The 27,941-nt window shown below is 50.2% G+C and overlaps 1 protein-coding gene across 2 annotated transcripts; it reads left to right on the forward strand.

The window, feature by feature from the left end:
- The first annotated feature begins 617 nt into the window (after positions 1-617).
- SNRNP200 (small nuclear ribonucleoprotein U5 subunit 200) lies at positions 618-27,505 on the forward strand. Of its 2 annotated transcripts, none has more exons than XM_089922744.1 (45): positions 618-747; positions 1,268-1,431; positions 2,889-3,060; positions 4,034-4,226; positions 5,288-5,343; positions 6,534-6,632; positions 7,037-7,189; positions 7,295-7,394; positions 7,556-7,692; positions 8,280-8,363; positions 8,455-8,628; positions 8,917-9,054; positions 9,284-9,439; positions 10,006-10,176; positions 11,652-11,845; positions 12,064-12,187; positions 13,179-13,328; positions 13,565-13,675; positions 14,236-14,367; positions 14,537-14,725; positions 15,080-15,277; positions 15,681-15,833; positions 15,946-16,026; positions 16,355-16,438; positions 17,101-17,207; positions 17,514-17,632; positions 17,930-18,084; positions 18,197-18,386; positions 18,552-18,725; positions 19,695-19,855; positions 20,166-20,393; positions 20,731-20,922; positions 21,013-21,191; positions 21,384-21,535; positions 22,393-22,501; positions 23,050-23,158; positions 23,671-23,860; positions 23,942-24,121; positions 24,355-24,476; positions 24,755-24,898; positions 24,986-25,162; positions 25,450-25,610; positions 25,693-25,774; positions 26,881-26,973; positions 27,072-27,505. In XM_089922744.1, the coding sequence occupies exons 1-45, from the start codon at positions 703-705 to the stop codon at positions 27,213-27,215; spliced, it is 6,426 nt and encodes a 2,141-aa protein (XP_089778870.1). In that variant the 5' UTR covers positions 618-702; the 3' UTR covers positions 27,216-27,505. The 2 variants fall into 2 exon arrangements, with proteins under 2 accessions (XP_089778870.1, XP_022454781.1); XM_022599073.3 differs by having other exon boundaries at positions 23,957-24,121.
- Positions 27,506-27,941: the final 436 nt, after the last annotated feature.

Below are 27,941 nucleotides of genomic sequence, written 5' to 3' on the forward strand. Positions count from 1 at the left end.
AAGGAGTTGGCCCCGCTGGGAGGGCAACTGCTTTCCCTGTTGTTCCTTGGGCGGTGGAGAGGGCCCTGCTGCGGAATGTGACAAGCGTTTTGGGGGCAAAAAGGGGTTTCCCGGATGCCCAGAACGAGGGTCTCGGAGGCACGGGTTTTAGATGGGATGGGGGGGGAACAGAGCTTTTTTTCAATTGTTTAATATAGAGGAAAAACCCAAAGGAAGATACCAGATACCAGAAACACACACACAACACAGTTCAGTCCCTCGCAAGGTGCTTGAGTTTCTTCAGCCGGAAATGGGGCTCATTAGCCCCTCCTTGCCTGCAGAGCTCACAGGACTGTTACCAGGGAAAGAAGCGCGTGGGACAGGATAGCAGGCTAAGCAGGCATAAGATGTGAGGAGTCCTGCTGGACGAAGGCCGGAACCCGAGATAGGGAGAGTACTGGTCCGGAACCGTCTTTCGAGAGTCCCGGGATTTGCCGGTCCCGCCCACCGAGCCCACACGGTCGCAGAAAACCGGAGCGCATACCCCGGAGATATGCCCCATCAGCACTTTCCGGGGCACGACCCGGAAGCGGAAGGGAGCCAGTCTCATTCTCCTTCCTGTGCGTCTTTCCTGCGTCAGGCGCGGCGGTAGAGGAGATCGGCGGCTGTCTGTAGCGTGTGGTGGGGGGAGCGGAGCTCTGAGACCCCCGAGCATCCGCCGCCATGGCGGATGTGACCGCTCGTAGCCTGCAGTACGAGTACAAGGCGGTGCGTGTGGGCTCGGCGGAGGGCTCTGGGCTGAGGAGGCCGGTGGGGAGCGGGAGGCTGAGGAAGGGAGTTTCACTCTGAAGGCCTACGGGAGAACCGCGAAAGCAGAGGGGAAATCAGGTTCAGGCGAAGGAGGGGGTACACGACGATATGAATAACCCCACTGGTGACTGGGGCGAGCGGGATGGGCTAAGAGCTCTGCTAGGAGTGTTTGTTCCCTGTCCCCTCGGCGCTGTTCCCGACCCCTTTCGTACGTCATCCCCAACGTGCCCGACAGTGTTCCCTGGGCGGAGTTATGAGCAGTGTTAGGAGCAAGGATTGTTCTAACGATTTGATTGCCCTTCGCTCATGCGCAATTGTATGATGCGCTTCTTAAGGAAAACATCTTTTTATTCCGACTAGTGATTTTTGTCACTTCTTTGCCCCACCTCTTACTTCCTTTGTTATCAGCTGGTATCCCTTTGGTACCGGCATTGGTCCTGCTCCTGTCAGAGTTTCGATAACACTGTGATCTTTTCAGAACTCGAATCTTGTCCTCCAAGCTGACCGCTCTCTCATTGACCGGACCCGCCGGGATGAACCCACAGGAGAGGTTCTGTCCCTGGTTGGGAAGCTCGAGGGCACCCGGATGGGAGATAAGGCTCAACGGACAAAACCACAGATGCAAGAGGAAAGAAGAGCCAAGTGAGTAGCAGGGGGAAAATGATTTTTCTTCAGACCCTAAGTCCATTTTCCCTTGGCATTTGAGCAGTGTTTTTTTTGCTGAATTGCTTGGTGCAAGTGAGATGTCAGTGACATTAAAACAATTCAGTAAAGATAAAAGCAGAACATAAGAATCGAAAGGTTCTTTGGCCTAAACAAGTGTATCTGAAGTGGAAAACAACTTTTAGATCTTTTTTCAGCATGTGTTTCTCATCCATAGAGAGATCTTAATTTTTTTCATGGTATTTTGAAGATTCTTGGTAAACTCTTTTTTTTGTTTTTGTTGTTGCTTATCTATTTTACATATAGTAGTTTGTATCTGTTAACCCCATTTTTTTTTTTTTGGCTGCGTTGGGTCTTCGTTGCTGCGCACGGGGGCTACTCTTTGTTGGGGTGCATGGGCTTCTCATTGCGGTGACTTCTCTTGTTGCGGAGCATGGGCTCTAAGCGTGCGGGCTCAGTAGTTGTGGCTCACAGGCTCTAGAGCGCAAGCTCAGTAGTTGTGGCACATGGGCTCAGTAGTTGTGGCTCGCAGGAGAGCGCAGGCTCAGTAGTTGTGGCACACGGGCTTAGCTACTCCGCAGCATGTGGAATCTTCCTGGACCAGGGCTCGAACCCGTGTCCCCTGCATTGGCAGGCGGATTCTCAACCACTGTGCCACCCGGGAAGTCCCGTTAAACTCTTGTCTCAGTAACTCTTCTCTTTTATTACTAACTTACCACCCCTACTTCTTTTGTTTGCTGTTGCCCACTTCCAGTTTTGTTGCTATAAACTACCATTCAAGCATGAAAGGCAGGTGTTTTGTTTTGCTTTTTTGTTGTTTTTTTTTACTTTTGCGGGGTGATATATTTCCAAACTTAAAAAAAATCATTGAACTTTATCTCACTGTTATCTTTCGACCCTGATTGTCTGTGTCTTCCTCTTCTCTCATGATGAAGTCTCAAAAATTCGTAGGCCCGGTTTTGATTAAAGCAGTTGTATTTGAAATGAGTTACATATCATTGGTCCTCCACTTTGCAGAGTATGACTTCTTTTCCAGGAATTGATGGCAGTAGATTCCTTTGGAGCTTCGGTTTTCTGGCTAGAAAAAGAAAATATGTCTGAGGGATAAAAAGCTAGTCAAAATCCAATCATATATTGTCATACAAAGTAGAAAGGGTTGTCTCTTTTAAATGAACGTGGAGGATGTCTCATTGTAACATTTAGTGCATCTAGTGAGAGAATGACAGAGTATTCCCTTTCTGTTACTGTGTTCCCATAAAGAAATACTCGTGCAAGTGACTAAGGCCAAATGGGAATCACTTGCTGAGGTACAGATTTGTGGTTTTATATTACCTGTGTGTCATGGAGCTGAGGGGAGGAGGGTGGAGTGGGCTTCCTTTAGTCTTGTCTTTGAGAGGGAAGGTTCTGCCCGTTCAACATCACACTTTGTCTGTTAGGCGAAGAAAGCGTGATGAGGACCGGCATGACATCAACAAGATGAAGGGTTATACTCTGCTCTCGGAGGGCATTGATGAGATGGTGGGCATCATCTACAAGCCCAAAACTAAAGAGACCCGGGAGACCTACGAAGTGCTGCTCAGCTTCATCCAGGCTGCACTTGGGGACCAGGTGAGGCAGCCAGAGGGTGAAGCTATGTTTTTGGAGAGGGAGGAAGTCACACCTGGGAGGCACCAGAGGAACCTTGTCTGTGTATTTTCCTGTGTGGGCCATACCGATACGCAGAAGTGGCTCATACTTACAGAGCACTTACTTTATATGGGATAGCATTTTACGTGTCTTCTCTCTTTCAGTTCTCATGTTAGCTCTATGACTAGGTGCTATTAATACTTACTTTCCATTCTACAGAAGAGAGGTGTGAGGCAAAGATTACTTAAGTAATCTTCCCAAGTCACACAGTAGTGTTTGGCAGAGCCAGGATGTAAGCCCGGGTAGTTTATATCCAGAATCTGTGCTCTTAGCATTATACATGTGATTAGATTAAGGACCTCTGTGAGTCTCTGAGAGACGCTGGTGAGGTGCCTGCTAGAGGAGGTGAGGATAAAGAATCACCACAAGTTTGGCAGGCTAGGGCAGGACTGCAGAGTGCCTCTCCCGTCGGGAGAAATGTGGCACACTGCTGTGGAAGCTGTGTCTGTCTTCCTAAGACCACTTACCTGATTTTTTGAAACAGATGAGTCTTCCTTCAATTGTGTGACCTTTGGTGGCAGTTTTTTTTTTTTTTTTCCTTGCAGTACGCGGGCCTCTCCCCGCTGCGGCCTCTCCCGCTGCGGAGCACAGGCCCTGGACGCGCAGGCCCAGCGGCCATGGCTCAGGGGTCCAGCCGCTCAGCGGCATGTGGGAACCTCCCATACTGGGGCACGAACCTGTGTCCCCTGCATCGGCAGGCGGACTCTCAAGCACTGCGCCACCAGGGAAGCCCGATGTGGCATTTTTAAATTAACATTAGTGAAAATGGTGGGAACCTGGTATGCAGGTTTTAAAGAGATACAGCTCTTCACATCCTATTGTCACGTAAAGCTGGTCAGTGATGTTCTATGTCTTTGTCTCGTTGTTCTAAATTTTTCTCTTTTTTTTTTGCCAGCCACGTGATATCCTTTGTGGGGCAGCTGATGAAGTTCTAGCTGTTTTAAAGAATGAAAAGCTTCGGGACAAGGAAAGGAGAAAGGAGATTGATCTGCTGCTGGGTCAGACAGATGATACAAGATACCATGTGTTAGTGAACCTGGGTAAAAAGATCACAGACTATGGTGGAGACAAGGAAATCCAGAATATGGGTAAGGGAGCTCTTTGTGTCCTGACCATATGAACTGGGTGCTCGTTGACCCCTAATGTGATCTTCTAGCCTCGGCCATTAAAGCATCTGAAAGATGCTTTAAAAGGTTTCCAGGGCTTCCCTGGTGGCTCAGTGGTTGAGAGTCCACCTGCCGATGCAGGGGACACAGGTTCATGCCCTGGTCTGGGAAGATCCCACATGCCGTGGAGCGGCTGGGCCCGTGAGCCACGGCCGCTGAGCCTGCACGTCCAGAGCCTGTGCTCCGCAACGGGAGAGGCCACAACAGTGAGAGGCCCGCGTACCGCAAAAAAAAAAAAAAAAAAAGGTTTCCATAACCTATTTGGTGTTTTTGGAGGGGTTATGATTGATGGACACCAGAATCCCTTGATTCTGGTAGCCATTTCTTATTCTGAGACCCTTTTATTGTATAGAATATGGGAGAAAACTTGGAGAGGGCCTGGGTGGAGGGTGGACAGGCAGAGCAGGGCTGTTTCTATGGCCGGCAGATTGGAGCAGGCCTTGCTGGTGGCAGCACAGAAGGCTCCTCTTTTTGTTTTTTTTGCAAATTTATTTTATTTATTTTTGGCTCCGTTGGATGTTCGTTGCCGTGCGTGGGCTTTCTCTGGTTGCGTCGAGCGGGGGCTACTCTTCGTTGCGGTGCGCGTGTTTCTCATTGCAATGGCTTCTCTTGTTGTGGAGCACGGGCTCTAGGCGCGTGGGCTTCGTTAGTTGTGGCACGTGGGCTCAGTAGTTGTGGCTCGTGGGCTCCAGAGATCAGGTTCAGTAGCTATGGTGCATGGGCTTAGTTGCTCTGTTGCATGTGGGATCTTCCTGGACCAGGGATCAAACCCGTGTCCCCTGCATTGGCAGGCGGATTCTTAACCACTGCGCCACCAGGGAAGCCCCAGGCTCTCTCATGTTGATCATTTGTCTGTTAGTCCTTAGACCTTAGGTCTGTCCTGAGGAGAGGCAAGTCAGGCAGTTAGGGAGGAAATTAACTCCCTAGAGCCTCATTTTACTAACTGTTCCGTGTCCTCTTTTTCTAATCCCTCACCGTTTCAGATGACAACATTGATGAGACGTATGGTGTGAATGTACAGTTTGAGTCTGATGAGGAGGTAAGTGATAAGCAAACAGACCCAGTCTCGTCTTTTTTTTTTTTTTTTCAGTTGTTAAGGTGAGGGGACCACTTCTGATACAAAGAAGTGCCCTAACTTAAGCCAGATAAGTTCTATGGTGTTGTATTTGGTGTCAAACTTGGGCATAAATATTATTTTGCTGAAAAATTGTTATGGTTATTTTTTGGCTTTATAAAGCAAATTTGAACTTATAAATGTAAATTAATACAATAATTGAACATAAACCAAGTGGGTCAGCAATAAGAAAAAAAGGTAAGTACAGCGTATACTTCATTTCGGGAATGTGCTGTCCCGTTTTACTGCATTTTAACCATACTGTGATAATTTTCCTCTTTCCAGTACTGTGTCCTACTGCCAATTTCAAAAAAAAATGCACATTTGCCGCAGAGCATGGGCATATTTTGTACGTGGTTGTTTCAGTAACAGTTGCAGCAGCCACTGAGGTTTACCATCTAATTAGAATTTCTTGAATATAACTAATAGGAACAAGTGGGGCACTTGAAAAAATGTGCAGAGCTGCATTCGAGTTCTCAGTGGGTGTGTTTGGCTTCCTGAAAGGTAAAACGCCAGCTTTGGGATATCATAAACTAGGACAGGAAGAAGGGGTAGCAAAGGAGAGTCAGGAGAGAGCACCAAACTGGGAGCCTAGAGGGCTGAATTTTGGTCCTGTATTGGACAGGTCGTTTTGCTTCAGTGTCTCCACCTTTCAAACGATATGATTGAAGTAGAGGACTGCTGAGCCCCTTCCTCCAGTAGAGTTAGTAGAATTTCTTTATTTTAAGTAGCAACAGACTAAAAGAATGCTTTGCTCATAGCATTCATTCATTGAACAAATGCTTATTATTAAGGACCTGCTTTTAACATGACCCTGTGCTCAGTACACAGTACACCTGTAGGCAGGTATGTGAGTAAAGACAGTAGTGAGCAAGCGAAGTGTGGCCTCTACATTTCTGGTCACTGTGTGCTTTCCCAAGTGTGCTTCTGTATTGGTCCTTCTGGTAAATGTACTCTGGAATGAGGCTGACCCTGGTTCCAGTAAGTTGTTGGTTCCACCGCAGAAGCCTTTGCTCTAACCATGGAGCTTATTTTAAGTGACTTGAGGGAGAGGTTCTGTGGTGATGCCAGGATCAGCTCCAGGTCACGAGTTGGGGTTGGGGCTGTTTCCACAGGAAGGTGATGAAGATGTGTACGGGGAGGTTCGAGAAGAGGCATCGGATGACGACATGGAAGGGGACGAGGCGGTGGTGCGCTGCACCCTCTCGGCTAATGTGAGTACAGCTTGCTCTTGCCCGCCGCTGCAGGGCAGGTTATTTCTGGGTGTAGCACTTCTTTCCCGTACCTAGGTCCTGTCATGTATTATTTATTAAGCTACCTTTTCATAGGGTGAGCTGTGATAAACATTTCGTGTCTTGATTTTTCTTAAGGTTTCAGTCAGTCACCCTCTTTCTCAAAGGCATGTGTTGATGAAGTCTTGGTGGGTTTGGTGTGCTCATGAACTCAGTATAGCAGAGTCGTCATCCCGCCACCCCCCGCCCCCCCCCGCCCCCACCGGGAAGTCCTCAGAAGAGGGTAGGCTGTGGGTGGGTGGCCTGCAGAGCTTTGTTGCTGGATGATAAGAAAGCACTTGGGGCAGATGGAGACACAGTGAGCTCAGTGCTTGGTTACTTTGTAGCTTGTGGCCTCAGGGGAACTGATGAGTTCCAAGAAGAAGGATTTGCACCCTCGGGATATTGATGCCTTTTGGCTCCAGCGGCAGCTCAGTCGCTTCTATGATGATGCCATTGTGTCGCAGAAGAAGGCAGATGAAGTCTTGGAGATTTTGAAGGTACAGCCGGGATAATGTTTTTGTGTTCCGTGTGTCTTAGCAGATGGGACAGTGTAGGAAGCAGATGGCTGTGTCCTTAATCGTGGTGTTACCTTCTCCCTGCAGACGGCCAGTGATGACCGGGAATGTGAGAACCAGCTGGTCCTGCTCCTTGGTTTCAACACGTTTGATTTTATTAAGGTGTTGCGGCAGCACAGGATGATGAGTGAGTATGTGGAGAACGCATTTGTGTCGTCGGTAGGTGTGTGCTAGAGGCTGTGTTGCTTTCGTAGCCTCGCCACTTGTTTCATGTATTTTTCTTTCTACCCCAGGGTTGAAGGTTGATTTTGTATCTCACCTTCCCTTTCTTCCTTTTGCTGTTGACAGTTTTATACTGTACCTTGCTGGCCAGTGCACAGAGTGAAGCTGAAAAGGAAAGGATCATGGGAAAGATGGAAGCTGACCCAGAGCTGTCCAAGTTCCTCTACCAGCTCCACGAAACGGAGAAGGAGGATCTGATCCGGGTAGGGGCTGGGTTGGTTTGTCTGTCTGACTCCTGAGGTAGAGCGTTTGCTTTGGAAAAGAGACACTAGTTAGAAGATTGCAGCAAAAAGCTAAATTCCTGTTAAAGCAGGAAGTTGAAGAAGTGAATTATTTCTCCAGATTCTTTGAGTTTGGTCATTGGTACAGTGTGGAATCAACACCTTCACGCTGGTGTGGTCGAGAGACTGCTGACGTGCTGCTGTCTTCACCAGCACCTGGGCCCTTTGCTGTTTGTTCACACAATAAGTCATGGTGTCTGCTGGCAGTACAGGAACACAACGCGTGTTTGCTGAACACAGAACCCACGCTCTGTCCCTTAAGGATAGCCCTTGATGCTGCATTGTTGAACGTCGACTTCTGAAATCCCAGGACTATGTATTGTCCCTTGAAAGTGGTTTGATTTCATCATTCTGGTGGTCCTCAACTGTCTGAACGTAAAGGGCCACCTTTCTGTTTCAGGACTTACTAGTCAGCACCTGTGAGTCAAGCTCAGCCAAGGGACTGGAAAGGACAAGAAGCTGGGATGGTGATGAATCGTTGCTATTCTTTCTGTCTTTCCGCATCACAGGAGGAGAGGTCCCGGAGAGAGCGAGTGCGTCAGTCCCGGATGGACACAGATCTGGAAACCATGGATCTGGACCAGGGTGGAGAGGTAGGTACCAAGGCCATTTCCAAGGCTGTGAGGGATGGAAACTCCTTTGCTCAGCTTGCTCACTTTATATTCTTGTTTTTCATACTCCCAGGCACTGGCTCCGCGACAGGTTCTGGACTTGGAGGACCTAGTTTTTACCCAGGGGAGCCACTTCATGGCCAACAAACGCTGTCAGCTTCCTGACGGATCCTTCCGTCGCCAGCGCAAGGGCTATGAAGAGGTGCATGTGCCTGCTCTGAAGCCCAAGCCCTTCGGCTCTGAAGAAGTGAGTGAATTGCTTTTCTAAGTTTTCTGCTCACTTCGCCTCCCTTCCAGTTTGGATTTCCACCCATTGACCGAAGTGTGGCCTTGTCTCACAGATAGTTTATTCCAGAAGTGGAAGCTGCTGCAGAGTTTTCCTGTTTTGATTTTGAGCCCTGACGACAATACTGATCTCTCTGGTCTGGCCTTTAGTGGAGTGTTACGCAGGGAGGTTGCCGGGAAGTGCAATCTCGCAAAACCACAGTCTGCTCAAGGGTGCTGCTGATGTGATGTGCGTGGCATTTTTTTCTAGCAACTTCTTCCAGTGGAGAAACTGCCCAAGTATGCCCAGGCTGGATTTGAGGGCTTCAAAACACTGAATCGGATCCAGAGTAAGCTCTACCGTGCTGCTCTGGAGACGGATGAGAATCTGCTGCTCTGCGCTCCTACCGTAAGCACTGCCCTGCCTGCTCTTTTCTTGTGGAACGCGGTGTATATTTTAGGTGGCAATATTGTTCATCTCCATCCTTACCCCCTAATTCTTTATTCTTTGGTGGAGGAGATGTTAAATGGTAGGGTAAAATCCGCAAGACATGCTCTGTTTTGGTGATAAGCCCTTAGAAATTGGGGTAGTGAGCATAACGAGGTACACAGGCCTTCTTGTCCTTGACCTCCCATAGGGTGCTGGTAAGACCAACGTGGCCCTGATGTCTATGCTCCGAGAGATAGGGAAGCACATTAACATGGATGGCACTATCAACGTGGATGACTTCAAGATCATCTACATCGCCCCCATGCGGTCTTTGGTGCAGGAGATGGTGGGCAGTTTTGGAAAGGTAAGGGGATAGAACCTTCCTCCAGAAGATATTGGGGGACAGGCCTGGTGCTTCTCTGCTTCTTACATTAGGGCATTTCTGGAATGCCTTGTGTGGTGTTTTTTTTCTCCTTCGAAGGTGGAACTTGACCCAAGTACAGAGTGTTTGTGAAAGGAGAAAGTCCTGGATCTCTTTTGGGCTTTTACAAGGGTTTACCATCTTTTTAATTTTCCCCTTAGCAATTTTCTGCAGTTGGTATCATTTGCATTATTGGAGTATTTATGAAACACTTACATGGGTGGTTGATAATAGATCTAGTGTTATTCCAGGTCTTTTGTCTGCAAGCTTCCATTTCCCCCTATTGTGTGCAGAGCTCCCAGGGAGCATTTTTCTGCTTCCTTACCCTGCGTGTAAACTTGGATTTGCTTTAGAAATAAATGTTCATATGCTCAACCTCATACACTTGACATTTCCCTGAAGGGTTGACACCTACCTCCAGTACCCCACACTCGGACTTCACAGACAGAGAGTGTGGAGTCCAGGCCCCCTCCAAGCATTTTTGCCTGATGTGCCTTTCCTACACCCAGCGCCTGGCCACGTACGGCATCACTGTTGCAGAACTGACTGGAGACCACCAGCTGTGCAAGGAGGAGATCAGCGCCACTCAGATCATCGTCTGCACCCCTGAGAAGTGGGACATCATTACCCGCAAGGGTGGGGAGCGGACCTACACCCAGCTCGTGCGACTCATCATCCTGGTGAGCAGGGGGTCCTTGTGGGAACACAGAGCCCAGGTCTGGTTGAGGAGGGGTTGCTGGGTTTTAATGCTAAACCTTTCTTCAGTGCCTTTCCTCCAGTTACTGGCCTTCGTAATGGCAGCTATTGTCCGCATTGCTCTTACTGCTAAATGAGAATCTGCACCAAATTGAAACACTTCCCAGTAGGTGCATGCTCTTTGCCATATCATTTATACTTTTTTTATGTCAAATATTTTGAAATAAATGTAAACAGACAATTGAAAAAACTGTTGATACTTATGTCCTCCCAGAACATTAAAGGGCTTTATAAATAATCCATTCTCAGAGAGAATGAGTAAGGAGTCAGGATATTGTGTCCTGTATACACAGAAGCCCCCAGGGAGGAATGATAGTCTGAGTGCGGTTTCTTTTGGTTGTCTGGGGAAGCAGAAAGGAGACCTTGCATGTTGATTTGCACCATTCTAGAGCAGGGTTGGCAGTCTGTGGCTACTGATTTTTGTTTTATTGGAACACAGTCATACCCATTTGCATATTGTTCACAGTTACTTTTGTGCTGCAGTGACATAATTGAGTATTTGTAACAGAGACTGTATGGCCCACAAGCCTAAAATACTGCCTCTCTGGCCTTCAAGAAAAAATTTGCTAGCCCCTGCTTAGAGTCTGCTACTCAAAAGTCTTGTTAGAAATGCAAAGTCCTGGGACTTCCCTGGTGGCACAGCGGATAAGACTCCGTGCTCCCAATGCAGTGGGTCTGGGTTTGATCCTTGGTCAGGGAACTAGATCCCACATACATGTCTCAACCAAGAGTCCGCATGCTGCAACTGAGAAGTCAGCATGCTGCAACTAAAGATTCCCACGTGCCGCAAGAAAGATCCTGCGTGCCACAACTAAGACCCAGCACAGCCAAAATAAATATTTTTTTTAAAAAAGAAAGAAATGCAGAGTCCCTGTCCCCACTCCCACTTGCTGAAATACAGTCTGCATTTTAATAAGATCCCCTTCTGCCTTGTATGCCTGCTGAAATTTGAGAAGCACTGCCTTAGGCTATGTGGATCCTTCATTTGGTGATTCAGATTCTTCATTTGATACAATTAGTTCTTGGTAAAGATAACTGCCCAGAGGTAAAACCTTATATGATATAAATATGGTCTGATCAGAAGCTTTATCTTTAGTAAAGAAATTTTCCTTTGAGTGGAGTTATGAATTCATTTACCCGAAGTATCAGATTTTCTTACCGTAAAGCACTGTTTCACTGAACTGCAGCAAAGCAGCCCGTGGTTGGAGCATGTTATTTCCTGGGGCATTTCATGGTGAATATCATCTCATCCTTTGGGTTTCCCTGGCCTTGGGATCCCTTTTCTTGTCTTCTTTATTTGGCATATTAGGTGTATACCTACAAAATGGGAATAGTCTTCAGGAAAGGGGGCCACATTTCTCTAGTCCTACAGGTAATTTGCTGCCCTCCCATTCCTTAGGATGAGATCCATCTTCTCCACGATGACAGAGGTCCTGTCTTAGAAGCGTTGGTGGCCAGGACCATCCGGAACATTGAGATGACCCAAGAGGATGTCCGACTCATCGGTCTTAGTGCCACCCTCCCCAACTATGAAGATGTGGCCACCTTTCTGCGTGTGGACCCTGCCAAGGGCCTATTCTACTTCGACAACAGGTATAAGAAAAGACTGGGAGAAGTTTAACAAGGGTGACCTTCCTGCTGTCCTTCTTTTCCAAGGAGCTCTATTAGATTGGGTTTTAGAATGGCCTTTGGGTTTTGATGTGATATGAATCCAAAAAGAGGAATATTGCTCCCTGGCAGCAAAAAGGACTGTTTATTTCCTCAGTACTTTTGTCTCAGAAGCCTCATTTGTCTAACTGTTGAACTTCTAGCTTCCGCCCAGTGCCTCTAGAACAGACTTACGTGGGCATTACGGAGAAAAAAGCTATCAAGCGTTTCCAGATCATGAACGAAATTGTCTATGAGAAAATCATGGAACATGCTGGAAAAAATCAGGTCTGTCATGGTTTCTCGTTATTCTTGAACTCTGTTCTTTTGAATTTTTGACTTACTGATAGCCAAGCAAGACTGACTAAGATAAAGAGAGAAGACACAAATCACCAGTACCAGAAATGAAATGGGGTATTACTACAGAATCTGTTACATTTGAAAGGATAGTAAAGGAATACTGTGAACAACTTTACACATGGATTTGATAGCCTAAAGGAAATGGGCCCATTTCTCAAAAACAACCAACTACCAAAACAGCCTTGATGAAATAGATAATCTGAATTGTCCTGTAACCATTAAAGAAATTGAATTTGTAATTTAAAAACTCAAAAAGGAAATCACCAGGCACAAATAATTAATTTGTCTGTCTACATTATCAAGGGTTCTTCCATAAAAGATTTGGGTGACTTATACTAAAAACGTAGCAAAAATAAAGATAAAAATTAAAAACTAGTGAAAGGGCATTTTACTAGTAAGTATGATCTGATTTTTTTATGGAACATTGAATATTTTGCCTGATTAAAAAAACATAAGAATTTACATGAAGACACAAATCTTTTCTTGGCACTAAATACTTGGAGGACTTTATTTCCTACAAAATAGTGCCTGTCTCATACTGAGACTTACTTCCTAAGTCCATTTATAAAGGTCAGTGCCCGTTATTTTATATAACATCTTAGCAGCTGAGAATCTCATCAGGTACCTGAACACAAATTAATTGAGATTCCTGAATGTGCATTCATATTATATTTAAACTTGCTGTTAAAAGATGGGGTGCTAAGAGTTAGTTTAGTTTCCCAGCTACAGGACCCTCATCACTGTGCTTGGTAGGTTCGTTCGCTTAGGGTCTTGCGGGCACTGTTAGGCTTCTGAGCCAGACCTCAGTTTCTTGCCTGATCGTGGTGCAGCCTCTGCTTCTGCTGCTGGTTCCTCAGGGGCGTGGGGGTGACTGTCGGAGTGTGTCTCTTGACTGTGGAAAACTGTGGCTTCTACTCAGGTGCTGGTGTTTGTCCACTCCCGGAAGGAGACTGGGAAGACGGCCAGGGCCATCCGGGACATGTGCCTGGAGAAGGACACGCTGGGTCTGTTTCTGAGAGAGGGCTCGGCCTCCACAGAAGTCCTTCGGACAGAAGCCGAGCAGTGCAAGGTGAGGCGAGACAGGCCCAGCTCTCTCATTCCTACCTGGTAACTGGCTCAATCCGAGTTGTCCCAGTGGTCCTCCAGGAGTGTGAGGTGCTGCTCTTTCACACAGGGTGAGGCTTGATTGGCTGTGGATATGTGGATAGGTGAGGGGCAGAGTCTCAGCTGAAGAGATTTGCTTCGTCTCTGGGGGAGTTCCTTCAGGAAGGCTCACCTCATCACCTGTTCTCTTCTGTTTCCCAGAACCTGGAGCTGAAGGATCTCCTGCCCTATGGCTTTGCTATTCATCACGCAGGCATGACCAGAGTTGACCGGACACTCGTAGAGGATCTTTTTGCTGATAAACACATTCAGGTGAGGGTGGGCAAAGCACAGACGGAGAAGATGGGAAACATCGGAGGTTGTGCTGTATGTTTGTGCCTGGTACTTCGTTGTTTCAGGCTCAGGTAAACCAGTTCGGAGGGTTGGGTAGGTACAGTCAGTGTAGTGTCATACCACCTCTCCCATCTCTTCACATCCTGCATGTGGGAAGATGAGTGAGTTCAGGAAAGCACCTGAGAAGCCCAGCAAAGCAAGCATGTTGGTGACTCCAGATATTGTCAGACATAGGTCAGGACCTTGTTCATTCCCTGTCTCAGAAGAGCCCATACTTTAACTTGTTTAGTAACCTTAAGTTGATTCATATAGGTCTGCATATCTGTCTCTTAAGTGTCTCTAGAACCTTGAAATGTTGATTCTCGAAAAGATGAGGAACCCAAGGACTCCTTTCCTCTTTATTCTGGTGTTACATTGGCAAGTATGGGACCCACCTTGGTGCTGCTAGAAGCTCTGAGGCCAGTTGCCTGGAGGAGTTGAGGATAGTAATCCATGGTGGTAACGTCCGTTTTCCTTATTACCTTGCCTTGCCTCTGTAGGTTTTAGTTTCCACGGCAACCCTGGCTTGGGGTGTGAATCTCCCCGCGCATACCGTCATCATCAAAGGCACCCAGGTGTACAGTCCAGAGAAGGGGCGCTGGACAGAACTGGGGGCACTGGACATCCTGCAGGTATGGAGCTTTTGAGTTTATTCTCAGTGGAGAAAAGCATGCTGTGTTTTATACACAGGAGGTCCAAATGATGGCAGATGGAAGGCGAGGTTCCATAATGTAGAAGCCTGGAATCAAACCCAGGAGCTCTGTGGCCATAGCCGTCTTGGTTGCTCTCTCTGACCTATAGATGCTGGGACGAGCAGGAAGACCTCAGTATGACACCAAGGGCGAAGGCATACTCATCACTTCTCATGGGGAGCTGCAGTACTACCTGTCCCTCCTCAATCAGCAGCTTCCTATTGAGAGCCAGATGGTATCAAAGCTGCCTGACATGCTCAACGCGGAAATCGTGCTGGGGAACGTCCAGAACGCAAAGGTAGGGGAGGGCTCTGTCCTTGGTGCCTCTTATCTTCTCCAGAGAGGCCAGGGTACCAGGAGTGAGGTGGTCTCGGTCATTGTGCTGTGGGCCTCAGCACCGGGGTCCTCCAGCCCTGGGCCCCACGTCTCTCAGTGTAAGCAGGCTTTCAAGCTTCTTGGGTCTCTGGCTGACAATTCCCCTTGTTGCCAAAATCGTAGAAAGGACTCTGTCTTCTTGATAATGAAATATAAACGTTCACAAGACAGTATAATACGTATCTCATAGTTGGGAATTAACATCTCAGTGCTCTGTGGGAGCTTTTCACTTGGACATCAGCTCTGCATGCTAAGGCCCATGATCTGTTTCTTATAGGATGCAGTGAACTGGCTGGGCTACGCCTACTTGTATATCCGAATGCTCCGATCCCCAACCCTCTATGGCATCTCTCATGATGACCTCAAGGGAGATCCCCTGCTGGACCAGCGCCGACTGGATCTGGTTCATACTGCTGCCTTGATGCTGGATAAGAACAATCTGGTCAAGTACGACAAGAAGACAGGCAACTTCCAGGTGAGAGGGCTGAGGGATGGAGGTCCCTGCAGAAGTTGTTGCCCCAGGAGACAATTTTTCAGATCACTGTCTTGATTCAAGTACTGCCTAATTGCCCACTGCTTGGAACAGCAGAAAAACAAGTGGCATTGGACTGTGCCCTTTGAACCTAGGAACTTCTAAAATGGTGTAAAACCTGACGGTGCTTCCTTTCCATATCTTGAGCTGTGGCAGCTGACCTAGCTCTCTTGTCTGTGTGGGCATCAAGTCACACTATAGGTCAGTTTATTGGGCCATCCTTCTTCCTGTGCTTGGGCCAGGCACTTGTATTGCTGTGTGTTCACCCAGTGGGCACCTCTCGTCCACAGTGAGAGGTTGCCGCTTGTTAACGATGAGCTTTGGATTGAGTCTTCCTTCTTTGTAGGTGACAGAACTCGGTCGTATAGCCAGCCACTACTACATCACCAATGATACGGTACAGACCTACAACCAGCTGCTAAAGCCCACCCTGAGTGAGATTGAGCTGTTCAGAGTCTTCTCCTTGTCCTCAGAGTTCAAGAACATCACTGTGAGAGAAGTGAGTCCACTCAGCGTGTTGGAACTGGAAGTTGGTACCCACTGCCACGTCACTGGTTGGTTCTCTCCTTGGCCTCCTGGCTTTTTCTTGACCTGTTTCCTTCTTGTGGCAGGAGGAGAAGCTGGAGCTGCAGAAGTTGCTGGAGAGGGTGCCCATCCCTGTAAAGGAGAGCATTGAGGAACCCAGTGCAAAGGTGAGCCCAGCTCCTCTCTGCTTGGGGTAAGGGTCTTCTAAAAGATGAACCTTAGAAAAGAATTAAAAAAATAAAAAGATAAAATAAATAAAAATAAAAGATGATCCTTGAGTTTGGGTTTGTTCTTGGTAATCTGCTCAGTTCTCCGAGTTTCTGCATCCTTCTCACGTGTTCTTTTTTACATGGAGTAACAATTATTTAATGTCTGCAAATCAAGAGCTCTAGAAGGTCTTACCTGGCATGGATGCCCAGAGCAGAAATGTATTCACTTTTTCGGTTGGTTCAATCAGTGATCGGCCTCCTTCTGGCTGATTTTGCTTTTTTCCAGATCAATGTGCTTCTCCAAGCTTTCATCTCACAACTGAAATTGGAGGGCTTTGCGTTGATGGCCGACATGGTATATGTTACCCAGGTGAGGGCAGGGTTGTGCCACCCCTGATAAGTTCCCATCCCGTGTTCTGTGTGTGTCTGGTAAAAAGTAGGCCTGACACTAGTGAGGGAGAAGGAATGCTGAGTTGTGCCCCAGGTGGCTTGTTGGCTGGTGCGCGTGTGGTACGGCCGCTCTGTTTTACTGATCTTGAGCACGTGGGAAGGTGAGGCCTTTACAGAGATGCTGGGGAGGCTCCATGTGGAGATCGCAAGACACGGTGTCTGCTTCCCTGTGGAGAGGGACTTCCCATTACGGCTGCTGGGCTCCTAAATAAACCCAGAAATGGCAAAAGGCTTTAATAACTACTCTTTGTCTTTTCCTCAGGGCAAGTCACTAACACCCTTACTCTTGCTAGGACTCTAAATGCTAAATGAGTCAAAAGCCTTAAGACCAGTCAGTGAGTGGAAGGTTACAATGCTGGGCGCGGAGCTCTAGCTGCACTTCTCTGACTGTCCTGCGTCAGCCAGCGTCTGCTGTGGGTGGGGGTGGGGGTGGGGGTGGGTCATGACAGAGGGACTTGGGTTCTGAGTTGGTGTAGCTGGTCGTATCAGAGCTTGAGGTAATTAAACCCTGTGTCGGGTGGCTGCATTATTAGGTCTGGGGACCGTGCGGACTTGACGGGGGAATGCTTCATCTTTCCCCAGTCGGCTGGCCGGTTGATGCGTGCCATCTTTGAAATTGTCCTGAACCGAGGCTGGGCGCAGCTTACAGACAAGACCCTGAACCTCTGCAAGATGATTGACAAACGCATGTAAGGCCCAGTGAGCTGGAAGCTGGCCACAGGGTGGGGGTCCCCAGGCCGAGGGTGTGGTGGGAAAGCCTTAGAGCGCATCAGATCTCGCCCTGATGGGTGAAATACGCAGCTGGGTGAAAGTTGAGAAGGGGGCAGGCCCTTTGGGGTGCAGCTGAGGAGTCGGGGAGGGTGGCATAGTTGGAGATGTCTGTCTTCAGCATTCGTGTTTTGTGGGTCACAGCTCATCCGTTGGAAGCCGTGACGAGGACAGTTGGTTCCAGGCCCCGCACAAGGGACTGATAGCTCTGTTTCCTTCCTGGACAGGTGGCAGTCCATGTGTCCTCTGCGCCAGTTCCGGAAACTCCCTGAGGAAGTAGTGAAGAAGATCGAGAAGAAAAACTTCCCTTTTGAGCGTCTGTATGACCTGAATCACAATGAGATAGGTGCGTGGGAAGCCATCCTGCTCATCCGCACAGCTCAGATGTCTCCCTAAGCCTGCCTGCTTTCCAGTTCCTAGGCCTCGTGCCCTGACATCCTGGGCTCGCTTGTCTCGTCCCACTAGCAGTAGTCTTGCTCTTGGTCTCGGGGCTTTGAATCTTCTGGGCCCACTGAGAGTGGAGGGAAAAGCCTGCCCTTCTGGAGTGGAATCCGTCCGTTCCCCTTGGTGGCCCTCAGGGCTGCGTTTGCAGGTACCTCAGGCAGGCTGGGCTGCAGCCCCGTGCTCTCTTGTGTCCTCGTAGGGGAGCTTATCCGCATGCCCAAGATGGGGAAGACCATCCACAAGTACGTCCACCTGTTCCCCAAGCTGGAGTTGTCGGTGCATCTGCAGCCTATCACGCGCTCCACGCTGAAGGTGGAGCTGACCATCACGCCCGACTTCCAGTGGGATGAAAAGGTCAGGCTGTGTGAGGCAGGGGCCTGGTTTCAGAGGGATCTTGAGGAGAGCGGGATTGGAGGGCTGAGTTACCGCCAGCTCATGCTCCTGTCACTTGTGCCCCTGTGGGCAGGTCCATGGTTCCTCAGAGGCGTTCTGGATTCTGGTGGAGGATGTGGACAGCGAGGTGATCCTGCACCACGAGTACTTCCTACTCAAGGCCAAGTATGCGCAGGACGAGCACCTCATTACGTTCTTCGTGCCCGTCTTTGAACCGCTGCCCCCTCAGTACTTCATCCGTGTGGTGTCTGACCGCTGGCTCTGTGAGTGCGTCTCCTCCGCAGGGTCCCCTGGGCCAGGTCCTCCCGGGGCAGTTAGATGAGTGTCTTGCCCCTTGTACTGGGCCAGACTTGGTTGGGGAGAGTGCTGTGTATGCTGCCTTGGGGTTCCCAGTGTGCTGACTGCCCTTCCCGTTTCTTTTGTGGCAGCTTGTGAGACCCAGCTGCCTGTCTCTTTCCGGCACCTGATCCTACCAGAGAAGTACCCACCCCCAACCGAGCTTCTGGACCTGCAGCCCTTGCCCGTGTCTGCCCTGAGAAACAGTGCCTTTGAGAGCCTTTACCAAGATAAATTTCCTTTCTTCAACCCCATCCAGACCCAGGGTAGGTGTTTCCATTTCCAGGCGGACGGTTCCTTTGGAGGCCTTTTAAGGTCCCCTGGAGACAGGTAGGTTCTGCGGGAGGAGGGGGAGGAGGGCCCTCAGGTGCTTGGCAGGAGTGGGAGCTCATCAGTGCCAACTGTTGGAGCAGCCAGGACGTTTTCCGTTCTCAGAAGCCCTTGGTTACTATTAGATTTGCTTCGCTTCTTTGCACGTCTCCCTGAGGAGGGTTGATAGAGCAGGTCTTATTATCACAGTGCACTGTCATTTCTCAGGCTCAGGAGGCTCCAGTATTGAACCAGAGTATGCAGCGTTGACCGAGACCTCCTCTGCCTTCATTGCTGTAAACGACAGCTGTGTTCGCAGAGCACGCCCCATGTTCTAAGTACTCTGGGCTGGGTGCACCCCAAGTGTTTTCTCTTTCATTCCTTCCACAATCCTGTTTGAGATACCAGCAAACAGGGATTTACCATTTGAGATACTACCATCAGTGTCCTGTTCTACAGATGAGGAAACCGAGGCAGGGAGGGCACCCCAATTGAACCAGCTAATAAATAGTAGAAGTTGATTTTAACCCAGTCTGGATGCCAGGGCTTACGTATTAGGCTTTTTACCTTCTCTGTGTACTTGACTCTTTCCAGGAAACACAGGAGAGGGTTGGAGGGGCAGAGGAGGGGAGCCAGTTCCCCTTGGTTCGGCATCCTGTCCCTGAGAAGCAAGGAGGGAGCCCTGACCTGCTTTGCTTCTTTTGTCCTCCCGCAAATCTCCAGGGGCCCTGAACTCTTGATCTTGGTGCCTTCTCCTCCTCTTGTGTGGGAAGGAGCGGATGAAGGGGAGAGATGTCGCAGGCCCGACTGCAGCTGGGGGCCGTGTGCCATCACCCCTCATGGTTGCCATTCTGGGCTGGCTGGCTGAGTTTCCTGCGTGTCCGAGTCTCTCTCAGTGTTCACGCTGCCTCTCTGTCGCTTCTCAGTGTTTAACACCGTGTACAACAGCGATGACAACGTGTTTGTGGGGGCCCCCACGGGCAGCGGGAAGACCATCTGTGCGGAGTTCGCCATCCTGCGGATGCTGCTGCAGAACTCGGAGGGGCGCTGTGTCTACATCACCCCCATGGAGGCTCTGGCGGAGCAGGTGTGTCACGTGTGAATTTTCCCAGAAACCGTTTTCATCTCTGAGTCCACATCAAGGTTTTCTGAGCCCTGAAATTTGCAGAGCCAACTGGGGCAAGACTGTTTGCCTGCTGGTGGCCATTTCCGCAGTTGTATACTAAAGGGAAGCTCTCTGGTCACTTACAGGTTGGTGTGTGATTACGAAGTATTTAGCTTGAGATCTCCAGGGCGACAGGCCTCTGTGTTTGGCTTCCCATGTTTTTCTCATAATTCATGAACTGAAGCCTGACGTGGCCTGATGTTTTTCTGCCCTCCCGCTGCCCGCCTGCCAGGTGTACATGGACTGGTACGAGAAGTTCCAGGACAGGCTCAACAAGAAGGTGGTGCTCCTGACGGGGGAGACCAGCACGGACCTGAAGCTTCTGGGCAAAGGCAACATCATCATCAGCACCCCTGAGAAGTGGGACATCCTTTCCCGGCGGTGGAAGCAGCGCAAGAATGTCCAGAACATCAGCCTCTTTGTGGTGGATGAGGTCCACCTTATCGGGGGCGAGAATGGGGTATGGCTTGACCTTGCAGCGTAGGAGCGGGGCTGGGACCAGCAGAGTAGCCTTGGCCTTGGGCCTTAGGTGAGGGCCAGAGACTAGGGCTTCTCCCAAGAGGATTCTGCCTGTCACCTTATTCTGAAAGGATGATCTGAGACTTTTTTGTAGTTTTCTTGGAGAGTACCATTGCTTAGTGGAGATTGGCTGTGGAGGAGGTAGACCCAAAGACGGGAGAGCCCCTAATCACAAGGAAGAGTTAGGAGATCATCTCGAGGTTGTTGGGCTCCACACGAAGGTAGCTCAGGGCTGAGAATGGAGCGTCGGGCCTGCAGTGACTCCCGCCCCTTTTCAGCCCGTGCTGGAGGTGATCTGCTCCCGGATGCGCTACATCTCCTCCCAGATCGAGAGGCCCATTCGCATTGTGGCCCTCAGCTCCTCGCTCTCGAACGCGAAGGACGTGGCCCACTGGCTGGGGTGCAGCGCCACCTCCACCTTCAACTTCCACCCGAACGTGCGCCCCGTGCCCTTGGAGCTGCACATCCAGGTGGGACCTGCTCTTTCTGTTCCCACGTGGCCTCATGACGTCCTGGGCTCCCTGGGTTTGTAACCTCCTTTCTTCCTCCTTGGTCTCCAGGGCTTCAACATTAGCCACACGCAGACTCGCCTGCTGTCCATGGCCAAGCCTGTGTACCACGCCATCACCAAGCACTCGCCCAAGAAGCCCGTCATTGTCTTTGTTCCATCTCGCAAGCAGACGCGCCTCACCGCCATCGACATCCTCACCACGTGTGCGGCCGACATCCAGCGGCAGAGGTGGGCGGGGCCAGGCTCCTGGGGGCCCGTGGGGAGGTGAGGGTTGGCTCAAGTGAGACTGGCCTCCTGCCGGGTGTTCTGTTCACAAGGGTGGGGTGGCCCCCGCCTGGCTCGGGGCTGGGCGACGCACAGCTGGAAGGGTCTCTGGGGGGTGGAAGCCCTCCGGGCTGAGTCAGTGCTCATGCCGCCCAGGTTCCTGCACTGCACGGAGAAGGACCTGATCCCCTACCTGGAGAAGCTGAGTGACAGCACGCTCAAGGAGACGCTGCTAAACGGGGTGGGCTACCTGCACGAGGGGCTCAGCCCCATGGAGCGGCGCCTGGTGGAGCAGCTCTTCAGCTCAGGTAGAGAGCAAGCCTTGAAGCACAGACTGAGACTAGATCCAGAGGTGTCACGGGGGCGTGTGTTGAACTTCTGGGCATGGGTGATATTTCTTTACAGCACATTGGTCATTTTCAAAATATTGATACTTACCAGATTATTTTATCTGTTATCTCATTTGATTTCAGTACCCTTGTGGTGAAGGTGGGACAGATATTACCCCTACTTTCTAGATGAGAAAGCAGGCAGGCACATAAGGTTGTGCTCTTTCAGAACCTGGTTTTTTAGACCAGGACATTTGGCCACTAGACCTGGTTTTCTACGGATTCCAGGCTCGGCAAAGTGGTTGGGCCTCTGTTTCCCTTGGGTGGCTGTGTGCCTCTGTCCCTTGTTGACGTCAGGCATTTCACGCAGAGTATTATTTTGACAGTGCTTAGTGGAGCTGCAGTGGAGATGCTCCTGCCAGAATCATTACTGTCACCCTTTGACCCCTGAATCTGTCTGGTTTGTGGCACCTTCAGAGCTCGATTTTGCTACCATGTACTGAGCCAGCCCGTGGCTGAGTCAGCCTTAGCACTTTCCAGCCAGCAAGGCCCATCTGTCAGGCAGGAGTGTGAGCCTAGCTTTCCCTGGGCTTGGGATTCTGTTCCAGGATTACCTCGTTTCCTCCAGGGTAGCCCCCGCCCAGCAGAGCAACAGTGACATAGAGCCACCTCCTGTAGTACCGAGTTAGCCCCTTAGTCATTAAACCTTGTCCCTGGTAAGCTTTGCTCTGAGTTCTGAAACGTAGCACAAGATAAGCCACTACCTGCCCAGGAGGCAGCAGGTCCTGCCTCAGCCAGGGAGCCCTGTGCTTAGTCTCCTCCCTTCTGCTGCTCAGGGGCTATCCAGGTGGTGGTGGCTTCTCGGAGTCTCTGCTGGGGCATGAATGTGGCCGCCCACCTGGTGATTATCATGGATACCCAGTACTACAACGGCAAGATCCACGCGTGAGTACAGCTGTGCACTTGCTCTGTGTTAACGGGACCTTCCTTCCTAAGATGAACGTAATACCTGCAAATCCAGAAGTTCACTATTGTGAAGAAAAGGTGTTAGGGAAATAAAGAGCTAGCCGAGATTCCACCCCAGCCAGGGTTTTATTTATATGGACTTATTTTTAATGTCTCAACCTGCTTCTAGATTTGGATTTGAGTCGGGTGACTTCATTACTCATGAACTATATAGCTGTAAAGTTTGGAAGCCTGCCTTACATATTAGATCGTTTAATGGGGAGTTATTTGGCTGTTGGCATCAGATGGGTTAATAGCTTTGGTTCAAGGACACTGAGCAACAAAGTAATGACTCTTACACTTGAAAACTAAAGTGATGTATAGATGATGCGTGAAACTAGTGCCTGAGCGTGGGAACTCGTAAACAGAGTTTTGCTGTGATTGGCCCACGTCTCCCTGTGTTTGCACTTTATTCTGTGACATTTAGGGAGTCAGCCTCCTGAGTGTCTGTTGCTGCGGCTTTGCCTCCTCTCCCCTCCTGTCTCTAGGTACGTGGATTACCCCATCTACGACGTGCTGCAGATGGTGGGACACGCCAACCGCCCTTTGCAGGATGACGAGGGGCGCTGCGTCATCATGTGCCAGGGCTCCAAAAAGGTCAGCCTGGGCCTCTTGCACTGTCTTTTGATCCTGGGCCTCAGAACAGATTCTTTAGTTTCTCTTTCGATAGATGTGTTTACTTATTTTTTTACATTCTGTCTGTCAACTTCTGCCTCTTTTATCTTCCATGTTGCTTTTGTAACATGCCTCTTGGCTGCGTAGAATTTTGTAGCCTTTGGTCTTTGCTACTGCTGTTGACTCTGTGTGTTGACGTCTTCTCGCTCTGGCTGGTTCCATCTTCCCTCATGCTCTGCTCAGCATGTGGGACTTGGGGTACCCCCTGTCTCTGCTGTAGAAATAACCAGTGATGCCAGTGGGAACAGGCATACACACCCAACTCTCCAGGTCCAGACCCAGCTCACCTTGTCTGTGCAACTGGTTTCTTCCATTTTGATTAGCTGTGTCTGTCTGTCACACAGGGGCCGCATTTTTCCTTGGCCTTTTTTTTCCCCTTGATCTATCTCTGTGACCGTATTGTCATTGACTCTTTATTATCTTCTTTCCCATAGGATTTCTTCAAAAAGTTCTTATATGAGCCTTTGCCAGTAGAGTCTCACCTGGACCACTGTATGCATGACCACTTCAATGCTGAGATTGTCACCAAGACCATTGAGAACAAGCAGGACGCCGTGGACTACCTCACCTGGACCTTTCTGTACCGCCGCATGACACAGAACCCCAATTATTACAACCTGCAGGGTCAGTGGCTTTGGAGCATACCTTATCCTTTTGCGGTTTTCACAGCCCTTACTCGCCATCTCCCTGTGACTCCCCACTTAGCTCTCACCTTCACAGGCATCTCCCATCGTCACCTGTCTGACCACTTGTCGGAGCTCGTGGAACAAACCCTGAGTGACCTGGAGCAGTCCAAGTGCATCAGCATTGAGGACGAGATGGACGTGGCGCCTCTGAACCTGGGCATGATCGCTGCCTACTATTACATCAACTACACCACCATTGGTGAGGGCCAGCAGGGGCTGGGTCTGTGCAGAGCCTGAGCTGGAGGGACCTCAGGCAGGGTCTGCAGCCCATGGTGGATGAGAGATGATGATGCTTCCAGTGCCCCATCCGGTGTTTGTCAGAGGCACGCATCGCAGGGTGGAGCTGGGGTAGCCCAGGAGTTAACTCTCTCCTCTCTGCTCCTTTTCTGCCTGCTTTGACTGCTCTCACATCTCCTTCCCTACCTCTCTCAGAGCTCTTCAGCATGTCCCTGAATGCCAAGACCAAGGTGCGGGGGCTCATTGAGATCATCTCCAACGCGGCCGAGTATGAGAACATTCCCATCCGGCACCACGAAGACAGTCTCCTGCGGCAGGTGAGGGCAGCTTCAGGAGAACAGCCTCGGAGCTGGAACTTGGCCCGCGTGCCCAGAGCACGCAATGCCCCGTCACCACAGGAAGACACCGACCCCTCCTGCCCCGACCTCCCTCACGCACCTCCACACGTCTCAGCGCGCCCCCCCCCGCCGCCCTCAGGCACCCAGCCACCCCTCTGAGTTTTGAAGGGTTGTGAGCCTGGGATAGGTGCTGCCTGAGAGCAGGTCTCAGGCAGGGTCACCTCTTCATCATTGGCTCTTTTTCTTCCACTTTCCAGTTGGCCCAGAAGGTCCCCCACAAGTTGAATAACCCTAAGTTCAATGACCCGCACGTCAAGACCAACCTGCTTCTGCAGGCTCACCTGTCCCGCATGCAGCTGAGTGCTGAGCTGCAGTCGGATACAGAGGAGATCCTTAGCAAGGTATCGAGGGGGGCGGGGGGAAGCCCGTGTGGCCTGTGAAGCAGCAGTTCCAACCCTGCCTGCTCTTGCTCTCCTGTCCCTGTTCAGGCCATCCGGCTCATCCAGGCCTGTGTGGATGTCCTCTCCAGCAACGGGTGGCTCAGCCCAGCTCTGGCAGCCATGGAGCTGGCCCAGATGGTCACCCAAGCTATGTGGTCCAAGGACTCATACCTGAAACAGCTGCCACACTTCACCTCAGAGCACATCAAACGTTGCACAGACAAGGTGAGCCGGGCCTGGACCCGGAGTGTCGGGTGGCCGAGGCTGGGAGCCGAGCGTCTTGCACTGGGGGCGGTTGTGGAGGGGAGCCTTCTCATTCTGGCCTCTCTGGAGGTGTTAGCCGTGGAGCTGCTAGAGAGCCTGATGGTTGTGGGCCAGGTTCTTTCTGAAGCCGTGTCTTCTTTAGATGGTCTGATGGCATAGGAAGTAAAAGTAGCCGCTCTTCGGAGCCACTTTCCTCTGCTGCTAGTGTGCATTCTCTCTTCTTCCCTGACCTCTGACACCCACTGCAGGGGGTGGAGAGTGTTTTTGACATCATGGAGATGGAGGATGAAGAGCGCAACGCGTTGCTTCAGCTGTCCGATAGCCAGATCGCAGATGTGGCCCGCTTCTGTAACCGCTACCCCAACATCGAGCTGTCCTACGAGGTGGTAGACAAGGACAGCATCCGCAGGTGAGCCAGAGAGGGCCAGGTGCCCCGCCCCGGGTCCTTGCTGGGCACAGCTGTGACGTGTGACCTGCGTTTCTCCCCACAGTGGCGGGCCAGTTGTGGTGCTGGTGCAGCTGGAGCGAGAGGAGGAAGTCACAGGCCCCGTGATCGCGCCTCTCTTCCCACAGGTGTGTCCTGGGCGTGGCTTGCCAGGGGTCCACTTGAGGCCCTACCGACTGGCTAGAGGCTGGGCTACAAGGGTGCATAGTCACTGAGGGAGGAAATGTAGAGTAATAATGAAGCCACAAGCCTGAGGATTAATCTTGGGGCCATGGGTGTTTTCTGTGGGAGTTTTTGGTGGTTTTTTGCTTTAAGGCAATTTAGGTGACTGGTCGTTATTGAACGCCCCAGTCACGCAGTTGTTGACGTCCGTGGCTGTGAAGAAGCATTTATCTTTAACTCTAAATGGCTCCAGGGGGACTTCCCTGGCGGCCCAGTGGTTAAGACTTTCTGCTACCAATGCAGGGGGCGGGCATGTGTTTGATCCCTGGTTGGGGAACTAAGATCCCACGTGTCACTCGGCCAAAAAAAAAAAGGTCTCCAGGACAGTTGGGCTTTTCTAGTTGGTGTTTCTTCGCTCTCATTTCTCACAGCTACTTACTCTGCTTCCAGTGCTTGGTTCTTTACCACCAAAAAGGAAATCTGATCCCTTATATGGGAGAATAATTGAAGGCTGAAAGGAGAAACCAGATACACTGTAATGTTTAAGTTTACGAACTATTCGTTTAATAGGCTCTGAGGAAAGAGTGCTTTAAAGTGGAATGCTTGGGTTTTCTGACAGTGGAGCGGCCAGCAGAGGGGGATTCTTGGTAGATGCAAGGCCTACTTTGGATCCTCTCTGCTGGCAGGCTCACCTCCATGTTAACGTGTTTTTCTCCTCCGGCATATATGCCTTTTATTTAAAAGGGTCTCTGAGGAACTCAAAGCTGCGAGGCCCCAAAGACTAGATGTCTAATATTGGAATCTTGGATTTAGTGTCAGGTACTAAATGGGAGAAGGTACTTTGGGACAAGGAAATGAGGCAGAACCAACAAATGAGTTCATCTGCCTACTTAAAGATTCATGTGAGACACCTCAGACAGTTTAAAATCTTAGGTGTATCCAGTTGTAGTTTGGGAAGAAGTTTTAGAAAGCTTTCTTTCTGGTTTCTGGTTTCTTACTTTTGTAACTTTTCTCTTGGTGTCATGATCATCAAATTTTATGTGCTGACTTTGTTGGCTTTTGGTCACTACAGAAACGTGAAGAGGGCTGGTGGGTGGTGATCGGAGATGCCAAGTCGAATAGCCTCATTTCCATCAAGAGGCTGACCCTGCAGCAGAAGGCCAAGGTGAGTGTGTCCGCTGGCCCTCGTGTGCTGTGAGATGGGGCAGGGTGAGAACTCCTCCTGTGTCTGAGCTGGCCCTGAGTTTTGCCTGCTCTCTCCAGGTGAAGCTCGACTTTGTGGCCCCGGCCACTGGCGCCCACAACTACACTCTGTACTTCATGAGTGACGCTTACATGGGATGTGACCAGGAGTACAAATTCAGCGTGGATGTGAAAGAAGCTGAGACAGACAGTGACTCAGACTGAGTCCAGAGGCCTTTGCTCTTGCACAGAGAGAAGAGTTGAACCTGAGTTTGGTACATGTACGCTGTCATGGGACCTCAGTCTTGGAGACCCGGTCTGTCTGTGGGAGGTCTGGCCAGCCAGTGCCGCCGTGGTCCCAGCCCACCCCACTACTTTCCCCTCCCGCTCCCTTGCCATCCAAACTTCGGATCTAGTGTCTGCAGGTGTAAAGCATAAACTGTGTACACCATTTTTAGGCATGTTCTTTGTAGTTCCTTTTGAATAACACATTCTAATAAAATGACTTGGAGAAACCATTTGTCTTTGCAGTGATTCCAGATTAAAAGTTTCCTTTCTCGGACTTCCCTGGTGGTACATTGGTTCAGAATCCGCCTGCTGGTGCAGGGGACACGGGTTCAAGCCCTGGTCCGGGAAGATACCACATGCCGCGGAGCAACTAAGCCCATGCGCCACAACTACTGAGCCTGCAAGCCACAACTACTGAGCCTGCGCTCTACAGCTCACGAGCCACAACTACTGAAGCCCATGCACCTAGAGCCTGTGCTCTGCAAGTAGAGAAGCCACCGTGATGAGAAGCCCACGCACCACAACGGAGAGTAGCCCCCCAGTCGCCGCAACTAGAGAAAGCCCACGCACAGCAACAAAGACCCAATGCAGCCAAAAAAAAAAAAGTTTCGTTTCTCCAACCTAAGGATTATTTTTTTCAGCCAGTGAACTTGCTCACAGTGA

Source organism: Delphinapterus leucas, chromosome 13, assembly GCF_059928025.1.
Source record: "Delphinapterus leucas isolate spDelLeu-1000000601 "Yukka" chromosome 13, BTC_Dleu_Yukka2, whole genome shotgun sequence".
NCBI lineage: Eukaryota > Metazoa > Chordata > Mammalia > Artiodactyla > Monodontidae > Delphinapterus > Delphinapterus leucas.